At 41.8% G+C, this 23,836-nt stretch overlaps 3 protein-coding genes across 3 annotated transcripts in view; 2 read left to right on the top strand and 1 right to left on the bottom strand.

Annotated features, from left to right (window-relative positions):
* Positions 1-1,274: 1,274 nt before the first annotated feature.
* mocs3 (molybdenum cofactor synthesis 3) lies at positions 1,275-8,671 on the bottom strand. Its single transcript, XM_080512395.1, has 13 exons — positions 8,459-8,671; positions 7,453-7,585; positions 7,248-7,340; positions 6,321-6,441; positions 5,173-5,247; positions 4,836-4,953; positions 4,647-4,755; positions 3,777-3,839; positions 3,305-3,468; positions 3,124-3,171; positions 2,445-2,541; positions 2,225-2,332; positions 1,275-1,779 (listed from the first exon to the last, which is right to left on the bottom strand). The coding sequence occupies exons 1-13, from the start codon at positions 8,549-8,551 to the stop codon at positions 1,622-1,624; spliced, it is 1,380 nt and encodes a 459-aa protein (XP_080368521.1). The 5' UTR covers positions 8,552-8,671; the 3' UTR covers positions 1,275-1,621.
* An 850-nt stretch (positions 8,672-9,521) lies between these two features.
* Positions 9,522-18,662, top strand: qpct (glutaminyl-peptide cyclotransferase). The gene is made up of 7 exons (XM_080512293.1): positions 9,522-9,660; positions 13,096-13,242; positions 13,412-13,693; positions 15,390-15,557; positions 15,924-16,023; positions 16,915-17,031; positions 17,124-18,662. Exons 1-7 carry the CDS (start codon positions 9,541-9,543, stop codon positions 17,303-17,305), a joined length of 1,116 nt encoding a protein of 371 aa, XP_080368419.1. The 5' UTR covers positions 9,522-9,540; the 3' UTR covers positions 17,306-18,662.
* Positions 18,663-21,929: 3,267 nt separating this feature from the next.
* Positions 21,930-23,836, top strand: part of LOC308142065 (connector enhancer of kinase suppressor of ras 3-like) — a 50,546-nt gene continuing 48,639 nt past the window's right edge. The window contains exon 1 of the mRNA XM_080512364.1: positions 21,930-22,076. Coding sequence (XP_080368490.1) covers positions 22,025-22,076 — 52 coding nt within the window. The 5' untranslated portion in view covers positions 21,930-22,024. The remainder of the gene's footprint in view (positions 22,077-23,836) is intronic.

The following is a 23,836-nucleotide window of genomic DNA, read 5'->3' on the forward strand; positions in this document are numbered from 1 at the left end:
TTATTCATTCAGTTAAAAACTGTTGAAATTTCACAACAGAGTAGAATACTCTGCAAATATGGTGTGCACAAACAAACCTTACCAGCTTACCAGCAACAGACAGAAAAAAAAAACTAAAATTAGGTATTAGACTTCACTTCCATAATCAGAGTAAAAACGTTCAAATATGTAGGTTAAACTAGATACAGTTTAACATATTTGCTCTGCAACTACTTGAATTTCGGTGTATTGACAGATAAAACCGGAAGAGGGGCCCTGATTTTGCAATGATGTTTCCATTGTATCTAAATGCCAGCTCATAAGTGCTCAGCAGATTACACAAGACATTTCAGGAACTGTCTGCGTGGTTCTCAAATTCAGCAGTTACAATAAAGGTACAGTACGTAATGTTTAAGTAATCCCCTTTTTGTGCATCGAGTGACGGTGCAATTCTAGTGTCTGGTCAGTCCTCATACACATTAACATGTGGCCTGCAGAGGTCAACCTGAAGTCCAGAAAATACAGTCTGACCCATGGGATGAATTTGCAAAGAAAAACTAAATATATAAATAAATGTCCTAAGTTGCCCCCATAGGTGTTTTATGAAGACTACCAGAAGTCATGCCCATGGGGCAAGTTGGAACCAGGCTTTGTGGCGTTTGCATGTTGAAATATAGAAGATGGATGGATGGTCGTGATGCAACAGTGAAAGAGAGCAACCTAAACAGCGTTGAGCATGACAGTGATGCCATGAGGGTGAATTGTTGACAATAGACATACTGTAAGCTTCAGAAATAGTGTGCTGAAGGCTTGAAGAGAAAAACATTGAATATTATATCATAGAGTAGAAATAATTTATTAATTCCAGAGGAAAATATTACATTTTGTTTTTCAAGCCATTTCAGACTCTTCATCGTGGGTCTTGTTAAAAGGGGAAACTCATTATTTCCACCGAAACTGAGGGAAAATCAGATGTTGTCTTGTTGTGGATTGATTTAGATCAAACTGAGCTTTATGCTTCACCTGAACTCAAATGTGTTTTCAAGTCTTTGATGTCCAATTCTGTCTTATGGGCAGCCATGGCACATTGTTCATACAGAAGTATAGATGCTATACATGTCAATGTTTTATCGGTTCTAAAGTTATCTGAGCTAAAAAAATTCTGATCAAATGATACATTTAATAAATAGATTTTTTTTTCTGCATTTACACCCCATCCAAACTTTATGTAAATCGGGGTTGTACAGTACTTTGCATTTTCCACCAACATTTTGGGGGAATTTCAGTGTGGAGTTTGAACGGTCTCCGTTTGTGTGCATGGGTTTTTATTCAGGTGCTACAGTTTTCTTCCACAATGAAAACACTATTTGTATTTGAGTGAACTGATGCCTCTAAACCACATCCCTGAATGAAAGTGTTTTGTCTTTTGCTCAATGTGAGCAGAATGTGCAGTCAGATATCCTGCAAAGTGGACAGATATCTGGAAGACAGCATTATAAGAGACATCTTTGACAGTTTCTTTTAATTTACAAAAAAAAATGTGGCTCCTACAAACAACAATTTTTACATCAACTGTTTGTCTGCTGAAAAGATCCTCCTTCCATGTCCAGACAGCAGAGTTTATTAACAGCAAACGCATGAATCAGTACTGTGGAAATGTGTGGTCTACTGTCCTCGCCCAAGCCATGAGTCCTCCGCTGATGTCTTTTACTGTGACGTGGTCCAGTTCTGATCCACTCATCTTCTCGAGCACCTGCACGGCCTTCTGGGAGTCGTTACCCTGCTTGCAGATCACGTAAACTGGAGAAAACCACAGAGAGTAGAACAATGAGAGATTACAACTCTAGTGGGGGCGTAACATGCCTTAATGGAAGAATTGATGAGGCTCAAACAATGTAAGGGGTCAAAATTTGAGCGTTTGAATAGCTGAATTAAGCACTATAAGACTAATTCTGTCTAAGTTTGGCTAAATTTAGCTCACTGATTAAAGAACACCACCAAAATAACGGTTTGAATGTTAATTTCCCTGCAGCGGGCCAGCTGCTCAGGCTGACCGTACATGTTTTGGAAAAGGGGGTCACCTAGCAACCCCATTACAACTGGTTACGAGCTGTCCAATAGAAGCCTGCGGCTGCGCGGTGTGCGGCTGCGCGGCCCGCCGTGAATATGCACGGACCACTCTCCGTGTCTGCTCATCTCAAACAGCACATGCAGAGCTCGCGCTGCTGTTGTTTTGCCGTGTTACCTGGAGGCCGGCTGTCACCTGCCATCTGCTGCTTCAATTGGCCAATTCTCTCCTGGAGTAACTGGAGATGTTCACTCTTCCTCTCTTCGAGACTTGAAAGTGGAATATCTGGCAGACGTATAAGGAGAGTAATCGCACAGAAAGGGGAACTTGGACGAGCGAAAGGGAATAGAAAGTCTGACATTATTACACAATGATAAAGGTTTTTCGAAGAGGATACTGAGAGAAAAGGGAAGGTGGCATATATCCACCTCCACAAGAGGGCGCACATCCAGTAAGAGATGCGGTCCTGCATTGTCCCGTATGGATTTATAATCCTGCAATCACATTAAGAAAGAATTTAATGAAGGCACGGCATCCAATCCTGGAATTACACTGAGATGTGGCCTTAATTTGAGTAAAAATACATTCATTTATATCTTTAGTTAAACTGTGAAACCAAAATTACTCGCAGCAATTGTCTAAAATGTCACCTGGATTTGGAATTGCAGAGAATTACGAGTGTTTCAATTGCCTTTCCCCAAATCACAGGAAACAAAACAGTTTCTAGCCGGTGCCTGTTGCGCAACCCCAGCGACACCCCAATCAATCATGATCCCCATCGCTCTGCGCTTAATGACTCAGCGGCTTTCAAAGCGCCAACCCTGCAGAAATATAAACAGATGCAATCCGCCACCAGTGCTCTCTGTGCCAAGCAGAACATGTTATTCTTTCCCATAGAAAATCTAAAGGCCGCATTTTAAGCCATTTCCCATTTGGGGCTGGGTCAAACACTGAGATGGTAATCACTTTATAAATGTGCATGAAAACTGAGAAAATTGTGAGTAATCATACAATAAACAGTGCTAAATACGGGGAGTCATGCACAGACCGACAGTCCTGGAGTTTATAAGCTTTACCTGCACTGTGATCCTCTGGTCCCTGGACAGGAGGTGAAGCCTCTGGCACTGAAATGAGAGTTTTCCAATGATTTGGGGACTAACTGGATGTACTTGATAAACGCCACAGTGATAAAACCCAGATGATATTGGAAACACACATATATATAAAAAAAAAAAAACCCGCAATGAATGGACTCACCTTATCTGTGGCAGCGGACCCACAGAAGGTCTCGTAGTCCAGCAGCTGGGTCACGCTGGGCTTCTCTCCACACACTGCGCAGCCCGCCTGCTTGGGCCGCAGCTTGATGGACCGAAATCTGGCGTCTTGAGCGTCAAACATCAGCAGCTGCTGGCCACAGGAAGCTGGCACGCCCCCCGGTCAAGGCGAAGATCAGTTTTTGATCGGCGTTTCCCTGGTTGACGCATTGTGACCAAGTGTTGGCATGTGTTCCACAATGCAAGGCAGGATAGGGCAAGTCTACTCCCCACTGTGAGGCTCAGTACTCGCGCCACAACACAGTGATCCCGACAGCTTCATGAAGACAATGGCACATGAACAGCAGGAGTCAGAGAGTGCAGACTGAACTATTTCTGATAAGACGGGCCATCCCCGTCATTAACTCTGAGAGTCTATGTTGCATGGAGGGGAATGGATGAACAAGAAAGGATACAACCTCGTCCTGATGCAATCTTGATTACTTCCAAAGCTTGAAAACATCCCATTATCCCTGGAACTTCAAGTCGGAAAAAGAAAATTGGGAAATTGTCACCAAGAAATGGTGTTAAATTTCCAATTTGGGGGAAAAAAAAGAGACGTATATTATGATGATGATGATTAAAGGTGGCAACAGTGTGTGAAATCATAAAAACACAAGTGACTCTCCAGTGATTTAATACACCATCTTGTGGAAAAAAAAGTGGTATTACAAGACATGGTAGGATTAATTGGTTCGCTCTGGGGATTAGAATGGTATTGGTGGTATTGGTGCATCCATAGTTGACTCACTGACGTTAGTTCTGCCCAAAATATAGTCGTGTTCAAGGTGATGATCGTTGGTTCAAATGATGTTGCTTCAAATCTTTTTATCTATTTTTTTGTTCGAGCGGTTTTCAAACCATGAGGCACATCTCCTCTGGGTGGAGCCAGAGAGATTCAACCAGAGTAAAACAGGGGTTCAATGTGATGTCTTTAATCAGCTTGATACTTTATGTATCATTTTTGCATATATAACATAGAATAATTACAGAATTTGTGTAAGAATTTATAGGACGCTTGAAATGAAAAGCGTGTAACAGATAAGAGGATTTTGGGGTTTTATTTCCTATGAATCCCAACAGCTGTTAACAATAACGTCTTGAAATGTGCAAAACGTTAGTAAGTCCAGCATTCAGTTGTGAGAGTCTGGCGTGGGAGTTGGGCGAGGATGTGGTGGGCCGTGATATGGATGAAGCTCTTAAAAAAAAGCTTTTGTATTCAAATAATATTTATTGCACCTGTGAACAGACTTGAACTTCCGAGTGAGCACAGGGAGGAGACTCACCCACTCCTAACACCCCTCCGTCGGAGCAGTTGGTCACCGTCTCTGGAGGTGGTGGCACTGGGTACAGACACCTGTAGCAGGGGCCTCCGCGGTAGTTATATACTGTTAACTACACACACATACACGCAGAGTACGTTACAAATCTCTCAAGACGCGCTGGAGAAAGAAGGCAGGCGTTTTCTCTTTTACCTGCCCGTCCATTCGCAAGGCGCTTGCCGACACCAGAGGCTTCCCGCTGAGCACGCAGGCGTCGTTCACGAGGTAACGAGTGGGAACGTTGTCTGAACAATCGGCCACGATGTCGTATATAAGGTCGGCAGAGTTAAAGTGCCCCCGTGAGCAAAGATTAGCAGTGACAACACAGTTGCAGAACTTTCTTGCTGCAATCTAAAATGCTCTCTGTGCAGTAAGTAATCATAAGCTTGAGTAAGACTTCGCAGATGGCAGCCATAAGATGTTTTCATGGCAGACAATAAGCCAGTGGATGGATGGGTACGCGTGTGCAACAGATGCAGGCTGAGGATACTGTTGAATGAGCTGCAAGGCGTTCTCCGGTGAGAGCTGCAGGTGGTAGGGGATACACTCCACGGTGGAATTTAGCCTGCAGACACAAACGCACACAGAGGAGTAGCAACTGATTAACGGAACAGTGTGACTTAGTGCTGCGAAACCAGCAGACTTAACACAAAGAGCTTGCAATCCCACCAACTGTGTTGAAAACACATGTGAGCGGGATGCTGGTCAGCTGGTTTAACCAAGAACAGACCACAAAACAGCAACACATGAGCTCTGACTGTGTCATGGCGGCCTAATCCTTACTGTCAACAATCCAATTATTAAAGAAATTGTGCTTGAAACCCACATTATGACCTAACATATACCCATATGAGATGTTAACTGCATGCTGAGAAGTATCAGTCATACAAAATTAAAAAAATAAATACATATATATTTATATAACCGGGAAAAAAGGATATTAATACAAGTGTATAACAGCCTTTGAAGCACTGTAGGAGTTATTCAGAGAAATGACGCCCTCATGTGGCGGTGGCTGTGCAATGTGTGCGGTAATGACAGAGGGCCTACTGTGGGGCAGAAAGGCACCAAAAGCTGTCGTCTCTAAAATAACATGTTTACACAATATTTATAGAGCGGAGAGGAATACACAACCGAATATAACCTGTGGTGAGACTGGAAAGCGCCGGCTCGCATCGCGAAGGAACCAGCAGGGTCACCGAAAACAAGAAAATACACAAATTATCATAGTGACTTGAGTATTTACTACTTTTAATCTGCTCGGCGGCTGCTCTGAGCTCCCATAGTAAATCAGATATTCGTGACACTCTTATTTTAAGAGGCTGTATTGGAAAGCATCTTCAGATTTGGTATGTCGGCGTGGAACGGTGGCCTCTGTGTGCTTCCATCTATATTCTGCACCACTTTATCCTATTTAGGATAACAGGAGAAACCTCTTCAAGAGTTCACGTGTCTCCCTGAGTCACATGGACGACGGACGCCAAGTAAAATGAAGCAATACTGAAATGACTTCCTGTCACTGGCTGGCGCGGCCGCACATTCCAGCGCTGAACCGTAAATGACATCTTCAAGATCGTGTGGATATGACGTCTGGTTTTGAGATCTGCACATTGTACATTGCGTGATTCTCGTCAGCACCTTTTAACAGCATTGGCTGCAGACAGAGCCTTGGCCTGGCCCTGGTTCTGCTCCCCGTGAAGCACCTGCCTGTGCAGGTTGCTGAGCTCCACCTCGTCGTAGTCCAGCAGACCGAGGCGCCCTGCAGGGACGGAAAGGGTCAGTCAGAAAGGCTTCAAAGAAAATGTGACATCCAGAGTCGAACAAGATCAGTAGCCAGCAAGATTATTACCAGTATTTGCATGTTTAATTATCATACGATTCTCAAGGTTATCTCTACACCTATCAATCATGGATGTCCTGTATTGCAGGATTTAGACTTCTCCCAACACCTCTGATCAGAAGTTGTGCCACAATTTCTTGTTGTCTCTCTTCTTTATCAAACTGGTAGGAGATATTGTATCAGAGTATTTTGTAATCTGTGATGCATTAAGTTTACAGGATGTTGATATAGCAAAATACCTGTAAACAATGTATAGTCTTCTCACATTTTTATTGTAACAGAGTATTATTTTGTGTATTATTCTGTATTGTGTATTCATACATGGATGTTCAATGTTCTTTCTGTTAACTTGTTTAGCACTACAATGTGTGAACACTAAAAATACATGTCCTTTGTTCAATTTCAGGCCACATCCAGCTGACAATGAGCCAAAGGCAGGACACACTGTGGACAGGTTGTTCAACATGGACAATCACACATACACATACTCACATTTACAGACAATTTCAGAGTCACAAATTAAACAATTCACCCATTTTTAGATGGTGAGAGGAAACTGGTTTATGTAAATAAAAACCAATCTGTGCAAACTCCACATAGAAAGGTCCCCAAGTTTAGAAATTAACTGGATATATTTGTGGATGTACTGTGTGGCGATGCATTTAATACAATTGTCTGATGACTGCCAATTATAAGCTCAGTGTCACTTGTTCAACTCCACTTACCAATGCCTGCAGCTGCAAGATACTGTGCCAGAGGGCAGCCCAGTCCTCCACAGCCCACAATCAGCACTGATGTCTTGGATAAGTTCAGCTGACCTGCAGACAGTCGAGATTCACTCTGTTCTGTTCATTGATGTCATAAATGTGACTTAACAGAGTGTTGACTGCCCTGTCGCCTCACAACAACGTGGCCTCCAGTCATACTGACCTCGGACCCCAAGGTCGGGCAGGAGGAGCTGTCTGCTGTACCGCATGATGTCCTCGTTGCTCAGTGCATGTTTGGCTCTCAGAGGGGTGAGGGCTGTGACTTTGTCGTTCAGGTCCTGCACTAATGTTTGGCTCTGGTATCACACAAAGAGGAGATTATAGCACAAGATGGATTTCTACAGCTTCAGTCAGGATCAGGTTGATCACATAGTCATCACAAGTTCCGTTGACTAGACTACTTGATAAGCAATGTCAGCACAGAATTCTTATATAACAACAGATTTATGATGAAAGTCGCAAAAATGTATTGATTAAAGACTTTGACGACAAAACAAAAACAAAAAAGTCAACATAGGGTTCATGTAGCACAGTGGTTCGAAATCTTTGGTGACCATGGATCACAGCAGATGTAGGGCTTGTGTGAAGATATAAATTGAGATTAGTTATAACACAATTAGTGTGTTCTTTCCATTGTAATGTTTGAGTAAATCAAACGGGAGAGGGAGCCTGCAGCCTCTCTTGGAAATATGTTCATTTCGGATTTTGTCTGACTTCTTACTTGTCCTTTAAGTTAAACCCCTTTCGTCTTCAAAAAATTGTTGAGCAAATAACGGTGCTTCATACCAATAAACACCACTGATTCCAGAAAATGTAGGACTATAATCTGTTACTCAATGAAGAAACAACATACAGTGACTTGCAATTCTTTTACAGCCACACTTGATCTTGTTAACAGTTCAACAAACAATCCCTTACTTATAATGTTAGTGCAATACTTCATCGGGTGCAAACCTGATGAAGAAGGGCTTTGCATCTCAATTTTCTAAACATGTTGCCGTTTTATTTTGCGCATCTGTGCACATCTCTCGCTTCGTCATCTCCGAAAAATAAACGACATTAAGTTAGATGACAATTCTGTTAAACATGCAGTCTACAGACAAGGGCACACAGATCATGAAGCAAATAGCAGAAAAGCAAACGTCATATATTCAATAAGTTATCCCTACCTTCTCCAGTCGAGTTAGTTTATCCTTCAGAGCAGTAATTTCTTTCTCTTTCTCCTTCAGCTGAGCCTTCAGACAGGACACGTCCTCCGACATGGCTGCTAACGGGTACAAAAACTAACAGTTGTTGAATATAAACTACAATTTTACATGAGATATTCGCAGATCTGATGTAAATACAGTTTATCTGTGAGAGGCGTTTACGCACGACGCTCACTTCCGGGTTGACCACGTGGAAATGGCACCACGTGGCACCACGTGACTGGTGACGCGGCAAGCACTGATTAAACTTTCGACGAATCATTTATTTGTTTCATATTGATTAATTAAAAAGCGACTTTCAATTATAAATGTAAGTGATGCAAAAACGACAAAAAATGCATGCCTTTTGCGTCAGAGTTATTAATATTACTTATAAACAACAAAGCTTAATGTAGGCTCTAAAGTATATTATATAACGTATAATGCTTGTAATATAAGACACACACGCACACGCACACACACACACACAAACACACGTTTAGTGATGACATTAGCTATATATTCTCATCGGTAATACATTGATTAACATTATTTAAAATACGTTTATAGAATATTCTGGTTATGTACAAACAGAAATAGATAGATAGATAGATAGATAGATAGATAGATAGATAGATAGATAGATAGATAGATAGATAGATAGATAGATAGATAGATAGATAGATAGATAGATAGATAGATAGATAGATACACTACACTACACTACACTAATTAATTATTTGTTTTCATTTTGTTTTTGTGTGTGTTAGTTCCCAGGCAGATCTCCTGTTTATACCTGTTTGTTTATTAACACCCCCCCCCCCCCCCCCCCCCCCCCCCCCCCCCAGACATTGAACACACTACATAAAAATGTGCTGATATCTTGGTGGAATAAAAAAAAAAAAAAAAAAAGTCACGGGGTCATTGTGGTGTTGATGTCAGAGGGAGCGAGGAGATGCGCGCACACGAACGCACGCACGATGGCGCGCCACGGTTGAGAGAGAGCCTCGGGTCCACCCTCCTGCCTTTCACATGATCCACAAGCTTTGAACACAGAGACAGGAATGTGGAAACGAACGACTGCATCGATGGCTGGTCCTTGCACCATGCTCCTGCTTTACACTGTGACCATCTGCGTTACAGCCGTCCACTGTATCATTGGAATCCCCTGGACACAAGAAAAGGTAAATACATTCAATATTGTTTTGTTTGTCTGATATTGTGTTAATACAGGCTGTGGAATGTGTAGAGGTAAACCTCAATGTAAAGTGAAACCATTTCCAGAACTTGATTGTTTTTACATGTATTCTGATCTTATTAACCCCCTACATGCTTCTCGGTAAATTGAACATATTGTTTGCAATTATCGTCGTAATATTTTAGTTTTATCCATTAAAAAACATGGTTTTATACCTAAATTGCATTTGACACGTTGAGATCATGGTAAAACATTTAAATTAGCTCTGCGTGGAGACTGCTTTTGTCTAATGAATGGAACATTAATGATACTTAGATTACTATCAACCCAAAATAAAAAGGCAGTAACAGATTGTCCAAAGCATTTTTATGCTCATGCGTATTCACAGTATTTATCAGCAGATCTCTGTGCTGTTTGTCGTCACTGTGGTGTAATTCTCCTGAGATGCACCTGGGTAATGCCTGTCCATTCATGCTCCTCATTTATGTTCTCCTCCTCCTCCTCCTCCTCCTCCTCTCCATATTGCCTAGTTGCTATGGCAGCACAGACATCATCATTGATCCTCCAATTGTGGGTCTTGGTATCCATCAGGAATAAGTGGACCCCCTTTTTAACCCTCTCTCTGCTCAATGAAACCCACTTCATTGGAGGGTTAGATTCAGTCTATGCCACCACATAATTATACCTTTTGACTGCGCTGCAGTGAATTACAGGGCCGCTGTATGAGTCAGTCACTGTTGAGCCAACCCCTGCTCTGAACAGGTTTTGTAACTGGATGTTTATTTACAGATGGAGGAATGTGCCCTCCTGTATTACCTATGAGGAAGAAGCAATGCGGACTGATTTCCAAGAAATATATATATATTTTTTTCCATTTGAACATTTGCCAATAAGCAGTGCTGGAACAAAGAGTCTGTGTTAATCACTCAGTTTATCACATCAGTCATGGGTTCGGGAGAAAGCGCACACATTTTCACTTTCATGCATCCGAGACGGAGGATTATTTTGTTGGTAAATTTAATTTCTAATAAAAAAAAAAAAAGACTATCGGTTGTATGCCTTCAGTCAAAGTCAAAGTTTAACAGACACACTTTTTTTGGACTGTGGGAGAAGATCCACGCTCAGGCAGAACATGGAAACACTGCACATAAAGACCTGGTCAAGCATCGAAATGGAGGAATTCCTGATATGAGACAAGAGTGCAGACAACAACACTGTGGCCTGGAATAAATTATAGGGATGGTACAACTATCAATTCCTGACACTGGAATTACTGGCTGGGAGGTTGTGGTCAATGTAAATAAAAATATTAAAATTTCAGAATCATGATGTAATTTACATTTAACACAGCATCCCGACTGTATTAAACAATACGTTTCAAGATGGGGTTTATGCGAAGTGCAATGGAGACATATGAGAATGATAAAGGTGATTCCATAGCCTGAAAAATGTATCAAGCGAGACACTTAAACAGGATGGATACAGGCTTTGGCTCTCGTCTCGTCTGATATTTACCATCAGCGATGTCCCTTTTGCTCCCTGTCTCAGGATGGTTACCGGGACAACCGCGGGTCTCAGCAGGTGAACTTTGAGACCAAATAGAAGAGAACCACAGCAACAAAGGATCAATATGGTTATTTTTATTTGAGCCCGTTTCTATCACTTTGTATGCATTGAATTGACACTTGAGGCCTGGAATGTCAATCTACATCCTTATTGTAGTCTCTCCCTTCAAGTTGCATTTGGCTGTGGGAACGCATTCCCTCCAATAAAGCAGAGTAGTTGTTAACAAGTGCCGATCTCTCCTCTGCCTCTCTATTCAGTACGTGTTTGTAGGAGAAACCACTCAATCGATGCCTCTTCATGCAGCTCTAATTGGCTCTTGTGTCTCAGGGGACGTGTTTCACAGTTAATTTACGACACAGTGTTAAAATTGTTAGGATTGAAATAATCATTTCAGTAAACTAAGTTATGTTTCCTTTTTTTCTAATTGACATGTGACTGTGGAAAGTCTCACTTAAATCCACCCTTGTGATTTAGGACTGATTGTACTACATTAATTCGCCATTTTCCTATATTTTCATCAAATGTCTAGTGCAATGTGTTGCTGTTATGCGTGTTAGTTTCATAATAATCAAATTAACATTGTATCTTGTGTTTTGGACCATGACGAGGTGATATTGTCCAAACAAACTGAATGGAAAAGACACAACCAAACGAAAACTGACAGACTTAAGTAAGCTCACTGCACCTGATGAAATTGGAGTGAAAACTAACAGAAAGGAAACAGAACCAGCAAAATGTAATAGAAGCTGAATGTCTCGAGGAGAGATGAGGAAGATTGACGCTTGTATCATTTTAGATACATTCTCTTTAACATATGAGGTGATGTGGATGCTGGGGTTTGTGTGCCTCCAACCCGGTAAACATTATTACCACTGACAGGGGAAGTGAGTCACTGTTTGTGTTTTCATCATCTGCAAGTGAGTGTGATATGTAGGAGTACAAGCAAACAATTTGTCCTCAAAGCTTCTGTGCTACAAGCAGGGGAAAGTGGCATAGAGATGTCAGGGGCAGGTATGAAGGCCTATTACTGCCAAAAGCCATCAGAACAAATGATACCATGCCTACATGTAAGAAAGCTGCTCTTGGATTGGACTATTTGCTTTTTTCCTTCATTACTTTGGAATAAATTCCATTAAAAAAAACAAAAACCTGAAGCTGCTAAATTACAGTACGGTACATAATCACAGTTATTTCGGTCAATATTAATATCACAATTGTTAACTGTGATTTTTTTCCTAAAGCTCGTTTCACTGTGGATTTGATCAAATTTTGACAAAATTTAATTGAAAAAATGAGTGTGCAGGTGAAAAAATTCATGAGCTGGAGAGCAGTGAGAGCACATGTGTACGACTTCATATTCTGATTTTATCCTCACGTCTTATGTCACAGTACTATACAACTTCTGCAAGATCAACGATAAAGTGAGGTCCAGGTAACCAGGTCCAATGCTCTCAGAGCTAAGCGACTGTCTCAACAGCTGAGTCAGCGTATCTCCAAAACTGCAGCTCTTATGTGTTACCAGGCTGCAGTGGTCCAGATCTATTCAACATTTTCCATATAAGGAAAGTCAGTGAACTTGGCAGCCGAGTAATTAATTAATCCTCACAACTTCTAGACTTAAAGGATCTTAAGGAGGTCTAGTGGAGTCAGGTACAATAATAGACTTGTGGTAATAATGTTATGATTGGTGTATCGAATTCACTGCATCTTCGTTCCCCATAAACATGTCACTGATTTAAATGTGTGCTATAGCAAATGTCCCTACAGGGTTTATCAGTGCCGCACAGTGATTTGGCTCACGATATCTGAACTGATTTTGCATCCTACTTGTTTGTTTCCTCCTTGTTTGTTTCAGCTCACCCACAGAGCCATCACGTTAACGCAGGATGAGATCCGCGTGGCTCTGTCTCGCACTGATCTGGAGCAGATGTGGCAGAGGGACCTGAGGCCGCTGCTGGTCGTCAGATATCCGGGTTCCGAGGGCAGCCAGAAGGTGCAGGATGTGAGTATATCTCATATTATGGCCAGGTGGCTTGAAATGTATTTTTACATCAAGCTTGTATTTACTGTCATCAGACTTGTCATATAATCACAAACGCTTATGTAGTTTCATCAAGCAGGAAGCAACATTTCCAACTAGATGACTTTGCTTGACACAAATTTGTTCACAGCATGTGAAAACCACCTTGGGTTCCCTCGGCGCCGGCTGGGAAGTGACAGAAGATAAGTTTGTGTCGCAGACACCGTACGGCCCCCTGCCCTTCACCAACCTGATTGCCACCCTGAACCCGTCGGCAGAGCGCCGACTGGTCCTGGCCTGTCATTACGACTCAAAGTACTACCCGTCGCAGTGGCACGGCCAGGAGTTCCTGGGAGCCACCGATTCAGCGGTCCCCTGCGCCATGATGCTGGAGCTGGTCCGGGCCCTGGATGATGAGCTGAAAGCTCAGAAGGTTGGAAAACATGTGACCTGAACCGCAGCATGCGATGAGTTAAAGTGTTCGTCAGACATGATAAGTAATAGTTTGAAATTGTGTAAGTGTGGTTTTGAGGTCAGAGCTGACCTAAGTGTGACCATGAGTCAACTTGAGGAAAATCATTGCAGTGAAGATCAGTAAGAGGAACTGTGGAGCTTCTTACCGTAACTCAATGTTGAGAAATGATTTATTCAAGCTGAGCGAAAAACTTTGTCATTTCTCAAGATTCTCATGAAGCTTTGATGAACATGTTCAAGTCATTTTCCCCCCAAAACAACATATAAAAACATACTATTTATGACATTTTATATCATTAGAATTAAATGTACAATTAGGAAAAAATGTCATTTCCTTCTACCATGACTAAATGTGAGATCCAATTTGATATGAATAGCTTTTTTTAAATTTTTTTATTATTATTAAATTGAACATGCAGATTCAAAGTAAAGCCTTTTATGTACAGTAGGTCTGTTTAGTCAAGCATCAGGGAACCAATATCAGTGTTGAGCAACCTCTTTGTCACATCACATGAGGTCATGAGTGTCTAGCACAATGCTAATACTGCAATAAAAATGTATTTATTGAAACTTTCCGCCAACTACTTCAAATGACCCTGCATGCAGTTGCTTCAGTTAATCATTAGCATTCCAGTAGCGTGCCGCGCTGCCCTTTCCCTGTTCCTCACCGGAGCTCAGAAGCCTGTCTGTTGGTCAGACATCGCAGTGACGGGCGGATCAGCCCAGGGACGGGGTGTTTATCAGACTCAGCTGTCTGTCACAAAGGTCACTGCAGAACAGCCATCGCAAAGAATACAAATACATCAGCTGGCATGGAAGAAAACACACAATCGATAGCATAGCTGATGAATCATGGTGAACATTTTGTTTGTTCGTTGTGACGGATGCAGAGTTTCCTCGGAAAAACAAAGCGGACCCGAAGAATTAAATCGATGTGTGTGATGATGTTGTTTGTCTCTGGGTTAGTAGGATTCTGGGATCAGGGGTCGCTCTGTGGAGGTTGCATGTACACATGTTTACATATGTATCACATGAATTGATGTCTCGAACAGCAACATTTACATTAATGAACAATTTATGGAAAAGGTTCAAATTCAACATAATTACTTTTAAAATGTCCCTAATTTCATTCTCATATTTTGTATTTATTTTTCTTGCAACCGGAATAGAGAATAGAATAAAATAAATCAACACATAAATTAGTCAGTTATCCAGATCTGTAAATCTGAAATCTAGCCCGTCGCAGTGTTATAGGGTTTTTTTCTCTAGATAAGAAAAAAGGAAATTAGCTTTCATTGCTTCTTATGCCCACTCACACTTCAAGTTTGTTTGCTCCTTTTAATAAAACATTGCAATAGTCAGTGGATAAATTATGAACAACAGTTAATTTGATTGACATTTTTCTATTAATATTTTTATAATTTTGACACATTGTGACGGAAGTTTTACCTCAGGCTGGTATTGGATTGTCTGGCAGGTTGGGTTTAGCCTTTAACTTGACTATGGATGATGGATGTCTCCTTGGTTTACCCCGTGATGTTTTTTTTTACAACAGCACCTTCAATGGATGAATGCTGTTTTTGAAAATCTGTGATAATTTTCTCACCACTAGATGGCAGCAGTCGTCTTATAACTGTCTCCTCTCATCCTCCTAGAGCTCCAGTCCAAACCTGACGCTGCAGCTGATCTTCTTCGATGGAGAGGAGGCCCTGCTGCAGTGGACCTCCACGGACTCCCTGTACGGCTCTCGCCACCTGGCCCAGAAGATGGAGGACAACCCGCACCCGGCCGGAGCCACCGACACCAATCAGCTGGACGGCATGGTTCGACACCACGTCTGCTTCTTCTTGCTCCTCTGTCTGAATGATTGCAGCTCAATATCATCATTCCTTTATATCCCATCAATTTCAGTCAAATCATCTTAGCACTGATCTCTGTTTAAACACACACACACACACCTTAAAGAGGGACGAGCACAACTTTGTTTTTCAGGTTTTGTATCAGAGCTCGAAATAACAGTTTGTGTGGGTGTGTGTGTCTGTGTGTGTGGTAAGATAGTGTAACGTCAGAGAGCTGGCGCCCAGCGCCACAGAAAGTGTGTGATTATTATGGAAACTGAGGTTTATCTTCAGGATGGGCAGAGAAAGTTTCCCACGGGCGTTCACCCCTCCCTGTCTCTTCCCCTCCAGGATCTGTTTGTGTTGTTGGACCTGATCGGGGCTCCCAGTCCTCGCTTTGGCACCCAGTTCTCCAACACGACGCCCTGGCTCACCAGATTTCAAAACATAGGTGACTAAATCGCCATAATTCTGTATCATATGGGACACTATTAATGGGCCGCTTAATTCTGGGAAGGTGTGGCACAAACATGAGTCATGTTCAACTTGAGTCATTAATACGTCACTTCTATTAGTCATCCTCATATGGAGGCCAATGTGGCAGTAACACCAACATACTGTCGCTTCTGTTTTTTTCCATTTGACTTATACTGTCATAACATCAACGAAACGATCAGTGCACTTTATTGTCCTAAAGTAGAAATTCCTTTTTTGAACAGAAAGAATCTAAAATACCACACTTCAAGCATAACAATAAAATAACTCATAAGCAACTATTTTAAGAGCCAAACAAGAAAACAAAATGCGCACACCAATACATTTCATACAGTAGTAGTAGTATACTACAACAACAGTAATTTGAGCCAACGATGAGATGCATCTAAAAGAACTTAAAAAATATATATCTATACATTTAGTGTTTTACTTCACAGCTTTAAGTGGTGACATTCACACACACAAACGTATGGCTGCCATACAAGGTTCAATTCAATGTTCGGTGTCTGGCTTAAGGTCACATTGACATGCTAAACCAATGCTGGACCTGCATATAGTACACTATAAGTCTTTAATAATGAATCCATACTTCCCTGATGATGTTATTCATTCATCTATGGCTTTCAAATGATAAATAAATAAAGCTTACACAATGAAAATGACTGAATCAAGTATGAATACTGGTTCAGCTTTAACAACTGCACCTTGGATATGTAGCTTGGCTGCCTGGTATAATTGTTTTTTCGAGGAATGTTTTTTTTTAACTAAAGTAAAATTCCTATAACATGCATCAGGGGTCCCTGAACAAGACCCTCTTTGGCGTAATCACCTTTTCCTCTGAATACAGAGAAGCGTCTGCACAACCAGAACCAGCTCGCGGAGCATCCTGACAGCGTGGAGTATTTCTGGCCTGATCGGCGCGTGGCCCACGTGCTCGACGATCACATACCGTTCCTCAACAGAGGTTCGCACACCGAGCAACTCCCGGGTCTCTGATTCCACGTCTTCCCTGTGTTGCTCTGCTTGGCTGATCCTCCCTCTGTGCCTCTCGCCCAGGTGTCCGGATCCTGCACCTCATCCCCTACCCCTTCCCCTCGGTGTGGCACTCCTTCAGCGACAACGAGCAGAACCTCGATCGCACCTCCATCCAGAACCTCAACAAAATCCTGCAGATTTTTGTCCTGGAGTACCTCAACGTCAGACCCGCCGTCCCCACAAGCTCGCAGAACGCCGTCTAAACCTCCACCGCTTGTCTCCTTTCACGTGCAACTGTAGTAAAGGTCGTTAGATGAACAAATAGACTGCATTCCCTCCTATTTATATGAAAACACACTGAATGCAGGGATTTTTACGTCTGGTGTTGATGATTTAGACGAGTATGAACTAACCTCTGAGCATCAGATAAACGTGTATTGGTTTGACCAGTGGTTGTTAAAGTTTAGTGCTGGCCTCTCCTCGAGGGGCAACGTGGGACAAATTGTGGGGGTCGGGAAGGAATTAATTTTTAAGATATGTTCTTTCATTATTTTTTTGTAACAAATGACGAAGAAAAATAACTGATAGTGAGTAAATTACCAATTAATCTTGAAAACCGTGACTGAAACAGATATGACAGTTGCAGACTAGGTTCTAACGATTTGCCAGGTATTACGAGCACTGAAGTAGCACCAGAAGGATTTTTATTCACTATAGTTCCCAACAGATGTTAACGATAGTATCTTGTAATGTGAAGAACATCAGAGAAGTCCAGCATTCAACCGTGTGTGAAAGTTGTGTGGGGGACCCATGAATTCCACCAGTTTACATGGACGATCATCGGCGTACTTGGAAATACAATGTGTTTGCTTGACGTGTAGTTTCTTTTTCAACATCTTAAGGAACACTGAGCCTTCGGATTTTCTTCCCATTAAGCTCCCAGCACACAGGATCTGCAGTGTACTTAAAAGCACACTGCTCTCTTTATGAGTCCGAAGCCTTCATTTACACTGCGAGGAGGCGCCTCGGTGTCACTGCGACCATTTATCTGGTTTGCGTGCTTCAGGAAAGGAGCAGTGCGATGTTGAAGAATATAGATAAGGGCAGTTTTGAGGATTTTATAGGGCACAGATGAGCATATGAAGGCATGACAAAGCCGCACTTGTTGAGGTTTTTATTATGATTTGCTCTTTTTACAACTTAAGCCTGAAGGGACTGGGCCATAGCCACGCAATGTTGAATCCCTGATCCGTTATGTTGTGGATGAAATACAATGCGGCCACCCACTCAGATGCTACTAAGCATACCGGGTGGAATATAAGGCAACGCTAGCTGGATGATACGTCTTTGCGCTGGGTTATGGGACGTTTCCTCACCGACATTGAAAATCTGCAGTGTTTAGAGAGCAAACAGGAAGTGTGAGGTTAATTTGTACTGAAACAACACACTCAGCCCCTTTATATCCCGTCGCCTTACATAATGAATCAGATAACTTCCTTTTCCAATGTTTCATGTGCCTGCCTCTGTTTGTGTGCCATTAGAAGCCTCGTTTTTAAAAGTCGATGCCAGAATAATACACACGGCCAAAACTGGACTTCCTGTATTTTGTGAGTGAAATAAATGTTGATTCAGAAAACAATGGAGATCATGAAGAGTTTGCTTATCTTTGCACGTCTGTGTTAGTGTTAGTGGTCTGGGAGGTGGGAGTGAAGAACTAGATTGTGCTCAGATACCTGGTCAGCGGTGGCCTTTAGCGAAGAGGAAGTGCAGATTATTTCTGAATTTCTGATTTACAGCACTAAAAATAATCTTACCACCCAGCATAATATACCCGGTCCTTTCTGTTCTCATGACCAAAGACTGCTTCCATCCTCCGCCCCACCTCCACAACAATCTCACCATTCCTTTAATCCTATCGGGGGGGGGGGGGGGGGGGGGGGGGGGGGGCATCTTCTGAATTCCACACCAGCTAAATTCCCTTCAGCCCGGACCGCTCCCAAAGAAAGTGAGCAGGGTTTTCCAGCGGGGAGGCCTGTTTGTGACGCCTGGCAACCACGTACGACTGTAAATAAAAGATCTGAGCTTTCAGGACTACTTACGTTCATTGTCCTAAGTCAGTTGTTTGTTTTTTTAAAGCGCTGTGTATACTAGTAGTACAAATTGTAACTTTACACAACTGGTTCAACATATAAACACACATGTGGTGATTTTAGTCTATCATTTTATAAATTTAACAACACTTCAGCAGCCTGAAATTGTATTTTTGTTCAAATGATAAAAACATAATATCATATAGCATAAATAGCATAAACAGTCTTTCTGTGTGTAGTTGACGTGTTTCCTACAGATGCTCCGGTTTACTCCCACAGTCCAATTATGTGGATTTAGTAGCTCTAAATGTTCCAAGTGTCTCACCTCTTGAGATGGACTGGTGACCTGGTGAAGAAGCCCCCCCATGTCTCATCCTTTGTTAGCTTGTATCTGATCCAGCCTTCTACACATTGTTTTGCCCTGCTTTGTTATGGATAAACAGACAGTAGAATCCCTGTATACTGAAGAAAAGATCTGGGAAACAATCCTCAATCCAGCTGTGTGTTTATTCAGGTCTTTGTTAGTAGATTGTGTGTATGTTAACTAATGCGGAGTCGTGGTTAGAACTCTGGTTAATGACATGGTTATGGATTTGAGGCCATCATGTGGAGTTTGCATATTCTCCCTGCACATGCATGAGTTTTCTCCCACAGTGCATGAACAAGCTTTTGACATTCAGCGGTGACTTCAGATTTCCTGTGAGTATGTACGTGAGTGTCTGTCTGCATGTATTGTATATCAATTCTCTCTCTCTCTTCTTCTTGGCAATACGTTGCAGCCCATTGGAAAGCTTAGTTATTTCCTTTTCAAATGTTGCCATGCATTTGTGGGATTAGCAACAGATCTGGATTGTGCCAAGATATTCTTCAAATATTCTCAATTTTTGAATTAAGTGTGAAGAAGAAGCAGAGCACACTTTCTTGATTAACTGCATTGATTTATTTCTTAGATTCGTACTTGCATTTGAATTTCAGAATGTATTTTATTCTACCCATAAGTAGCTAATAACTTGCATTTTCTCCAACTCAGCAATATATTTTTTTGTCATATTTACATTGTTACTTTCTTTCCACTGTCCCTTGGGTTCATCTTTATCTGATGCTTACACGTCAATTCCACCCACCAGTCAACGCCACAGTCGCCTGGCTCAGACAAGAAGAACTAAATATCTCGTTCACTTATGACATGCTGTTATTCTAACTGCATCTCGGATCTGTACACGTAGCGATTACACCAGCATGCTGAAACAAGAGGCTGAACGTAAGCGGCAAAACACTTTATTGTGGCTTCCATTATATCCCTGACAGCAAATTGATGCATGGCCAAGTTTAATAACAGCAGGTGCTTTAATCTGGCTTTGATTACTGATTATGGTGCAGATTATACAACAGCTTCCTGTTGTATAATGACAGAGGCCATGGAAGGGATGGGACTTTCTCTCCCTCATACAAGGTGTGTTCCACACATGAATTAATGAAAAGGCATGGTTATATATCTGTAAGCAACCTAACCTTGTTTCATAATATTCATTGCTACTCAGCCACAGTCAATACATAATATCAATCGTCAAAAGTTTTTTTTTTCTATTACTCTATTTTTGCGTTAGATATAGCCTGTGTAATTTGATATTTTGGATTTTTAATTCATTTGTACTGAAGCCACCTGTTGCAATACTGTAAGCCTCATTGTACCAGCTGCTTGCTATCACCAATGCAGCCAGCATCACATTACATAGTGTCTATCATCTTCATCTCAGTGAAAGAATTACATGGTTGTTGAGTCATGTGTGAACTGGTCATACAGTGCTACTGCCATTTGAAATAATAAAATTAAGACCATTTATGGATGGTCCCTTGCTGGGACAGATATCTGTTAATCAGTATCATGACAGGACTTTCAATGGTTTTTAAAACAAATATTATAAATAAACAAGTGAATCTAACACACACACACACACACACACACACACACACACACACACACACACACACACACACACACACACACACACACACACACACACACACACACACACACACACACACACACACTTGCAAGTAGGCTTGTTACCAACAGAGAGCAGTGGTGTGTCATATTCAGTCTACTAAGCTAGTTTGTTTTTCATTTCTCGCACATGAACATAGGCTTTACTATCTATATGTGATTAAACACTCTGTTTTCAAGTAATTTCTATCACTGATGATTTAACAGTGTTAAATAACACATGAATACTGAGGAAACGCGAAAGAAATCAGGCTGTGATTTTGAAATGTGACAAATAATTGAGCACATGTACTGATCCTGGTGTTTCTTTCGGGACTTGCTTTGATCAGGAACATGTTTTCAGATGAGTAACACATTGTTTGATAATAACACCTCCACTTTCAAACGCGGGTGGTGAACACAGAAACTAACAACATCACCCGCTGCGTTCAAGTACATTATGTAAATTCTGCCTGTTATTCGGGAAGTACTGGAGGCTGTCAATTGTTGTTAGGTTTTTTACAAGAACATTGACATTTCCCTAATTATTATTAAATATTAGATAAGATGGTTGTATCTGTGATTTAGCATTAAAATATTCCTTAAAGCGTGTTTTCTGTTATTTTGAGCGGTTTGTGATTTTCAGTCTGCATTCCTTGATGTTCGTGAAGGCATCATGAGTGCGGGCGGTGAGGTGCGGGGCTGCCGGGGTTTTTCAGTCCAGCCTCCGGTCAGGCGTGCGCAGAGTTGTTCAGTGCGTGAACACAAACACACGGACATCGCAGATCCGCGCAGAAGAATGTGAAAGAAACTAGTAAATTTAAGTCTCTAACCAACGTCGCCACATTGTTTTTTTTTTTGTTTGTTTGTTTTTTTTTTGTATTTTCTTTGTGACAAAATAAGAAGAAATGGAGCCGATAACGAAGTGGACACCAAAGCAAGTTGTCGACTGGATGAAAGGTGAGTTTTTGGGAACTGGCTTCAACTTCACATTCTGTGAGAAGAGACAACTTTAACGACATGTCACTTTTTGTTTAATTTCAAAGCCATAAATTGAGGAGTCGCTCCGGAGTTATCTGGAGCCGGTTTCGTAGAAACTGCTCCTGTGTGACAACATACCTCCGCTGGGGCATTTAACAATGGGACTGAACTCTCTAGCACTCTGACAGATGTGAGACTTCTCACTGCACAGCTGCACAAGCCATCCTCACACATCACTGATATCACTCCCAAACACTTTGTTTTCAAACATCATGGACCTAGAGTTTCATATAAGTTAAAAAGTAAACGTACAAAAGTACTCTCCCATAAAAAGAAGTATTTCGTGACTTTTTGATTCAATTCATTTTCATAAAAAATCTCAACCAAGAAAAAGTAGATAATAGTATAAAGATGTTTACATAAAACTTATTACACACTAGATTTGGTGTACTTTGTATGTTTTTACATTGTACTAATCTATGAGTGAAGTTACATACCTGAAATGCATATTCACAACCTCAAAGTATGCCAGAGTACTTCTTAGCATATGCATTTGTCACTGTAATCCTCGGGATAACACCAGAGGTTTTTATCATGAGTCTCTCCCTTTTACTTGTTTTGTTGTCTATTGAGGAATGTCGGTGAATGCTCTGCTCTACAGTGACGGATTTCATTCACAACGATCACATGTCCCACCATCACACTGCCAGTACAGACTTTCGCTCCCCCCGGTATCTTGGCTATTTCCTCCTTCCATGGGGTCTGAGACTATAAAAAGCAGGCTTGCCTCTGAATGAGAGGAATGCCGGCTATGAAAGTGACATCATGATCTGCTGAACCTGACTTCAGCCACAGCCCGAGTATGTTTAGAGAGGGACGCCGGACGGTATGTGGCTGAAACAGTTGAGACAGTGGAGTTTGTGTATGTTGCACAGCAAAGTGACTGATGGGTTGTTTATGACAGCGAATTCCCTCTCCAGGACTATTGGAAACTTCCTGAAACAAATCGGAGGTGATTCCCATTTGGGTTTTCTATCAAATTAACTGCTGATTGTGGCATGCCTGCCAATAGCAGGGAGTTGACGGGGATTGTGAAGGGGTTAGTTTCCACGGGTCTCGTGAAAAGAGCTTGGCCAGGGCATGCACGCATGGGGGGATTAGTTGTCCATACAGACCCCCATCGCTGTCAGTCTCCTGAATATCTGACTCAGCGGTTCTTTCTTGAGGTCCCAAGCACTGAATCTGCAAACACAGTAGAAGTGAAATGCAGCGTGAACAGAGTGCCACTGGGCCGACGCGCATTCCGACATTCGTACCAAATGATGGGTTATCGCGTACAGAGTGGGTTGTCTTGTCATTGTCGTCATATTTGGACATAACACAAAGTACTTTTTTTTTGTAGTTTTGTCAGAACACTTGGGATTAAGTAAAGTGGATGATACAGGCTTTCATGTCCCCGGTGGAATTGCTTCCCTCAGTGTGGTCTGGCAAGCCTAAATAACCATTTGCTTAAGTTGGAGGTGTTCTCAGTGGGTGTACGCTACAATTACTTTGCAAGCAAGTTGATCTGGCTTTAAGCAACGAGAGCCGCAAAACAAACCAAATGTTCACCTGGAGCTTCAAACAGAGCACCACTGTGTTGATGTCATCCAAGCCATTGGTTCTCAACATTGTTTCCTCGAAGCCCCCAAAATTGCTCAATAAAAAAAAATGGCTGTGAAGGCCCTCTCTGGTGTGGC

Source organism: Blennius ocellaris, assembly GCF_963422515.1.
Source record: "Blennius ocellaris genome assembly, chromosome: 17".
Taxonomy (NCBI): domain Eukaryota; kingdom Metazoa; phylum Chordata; class Actinopteri; order Blenniiformes; family Blenniidae; genus Blennius; species Blennius ocellaris.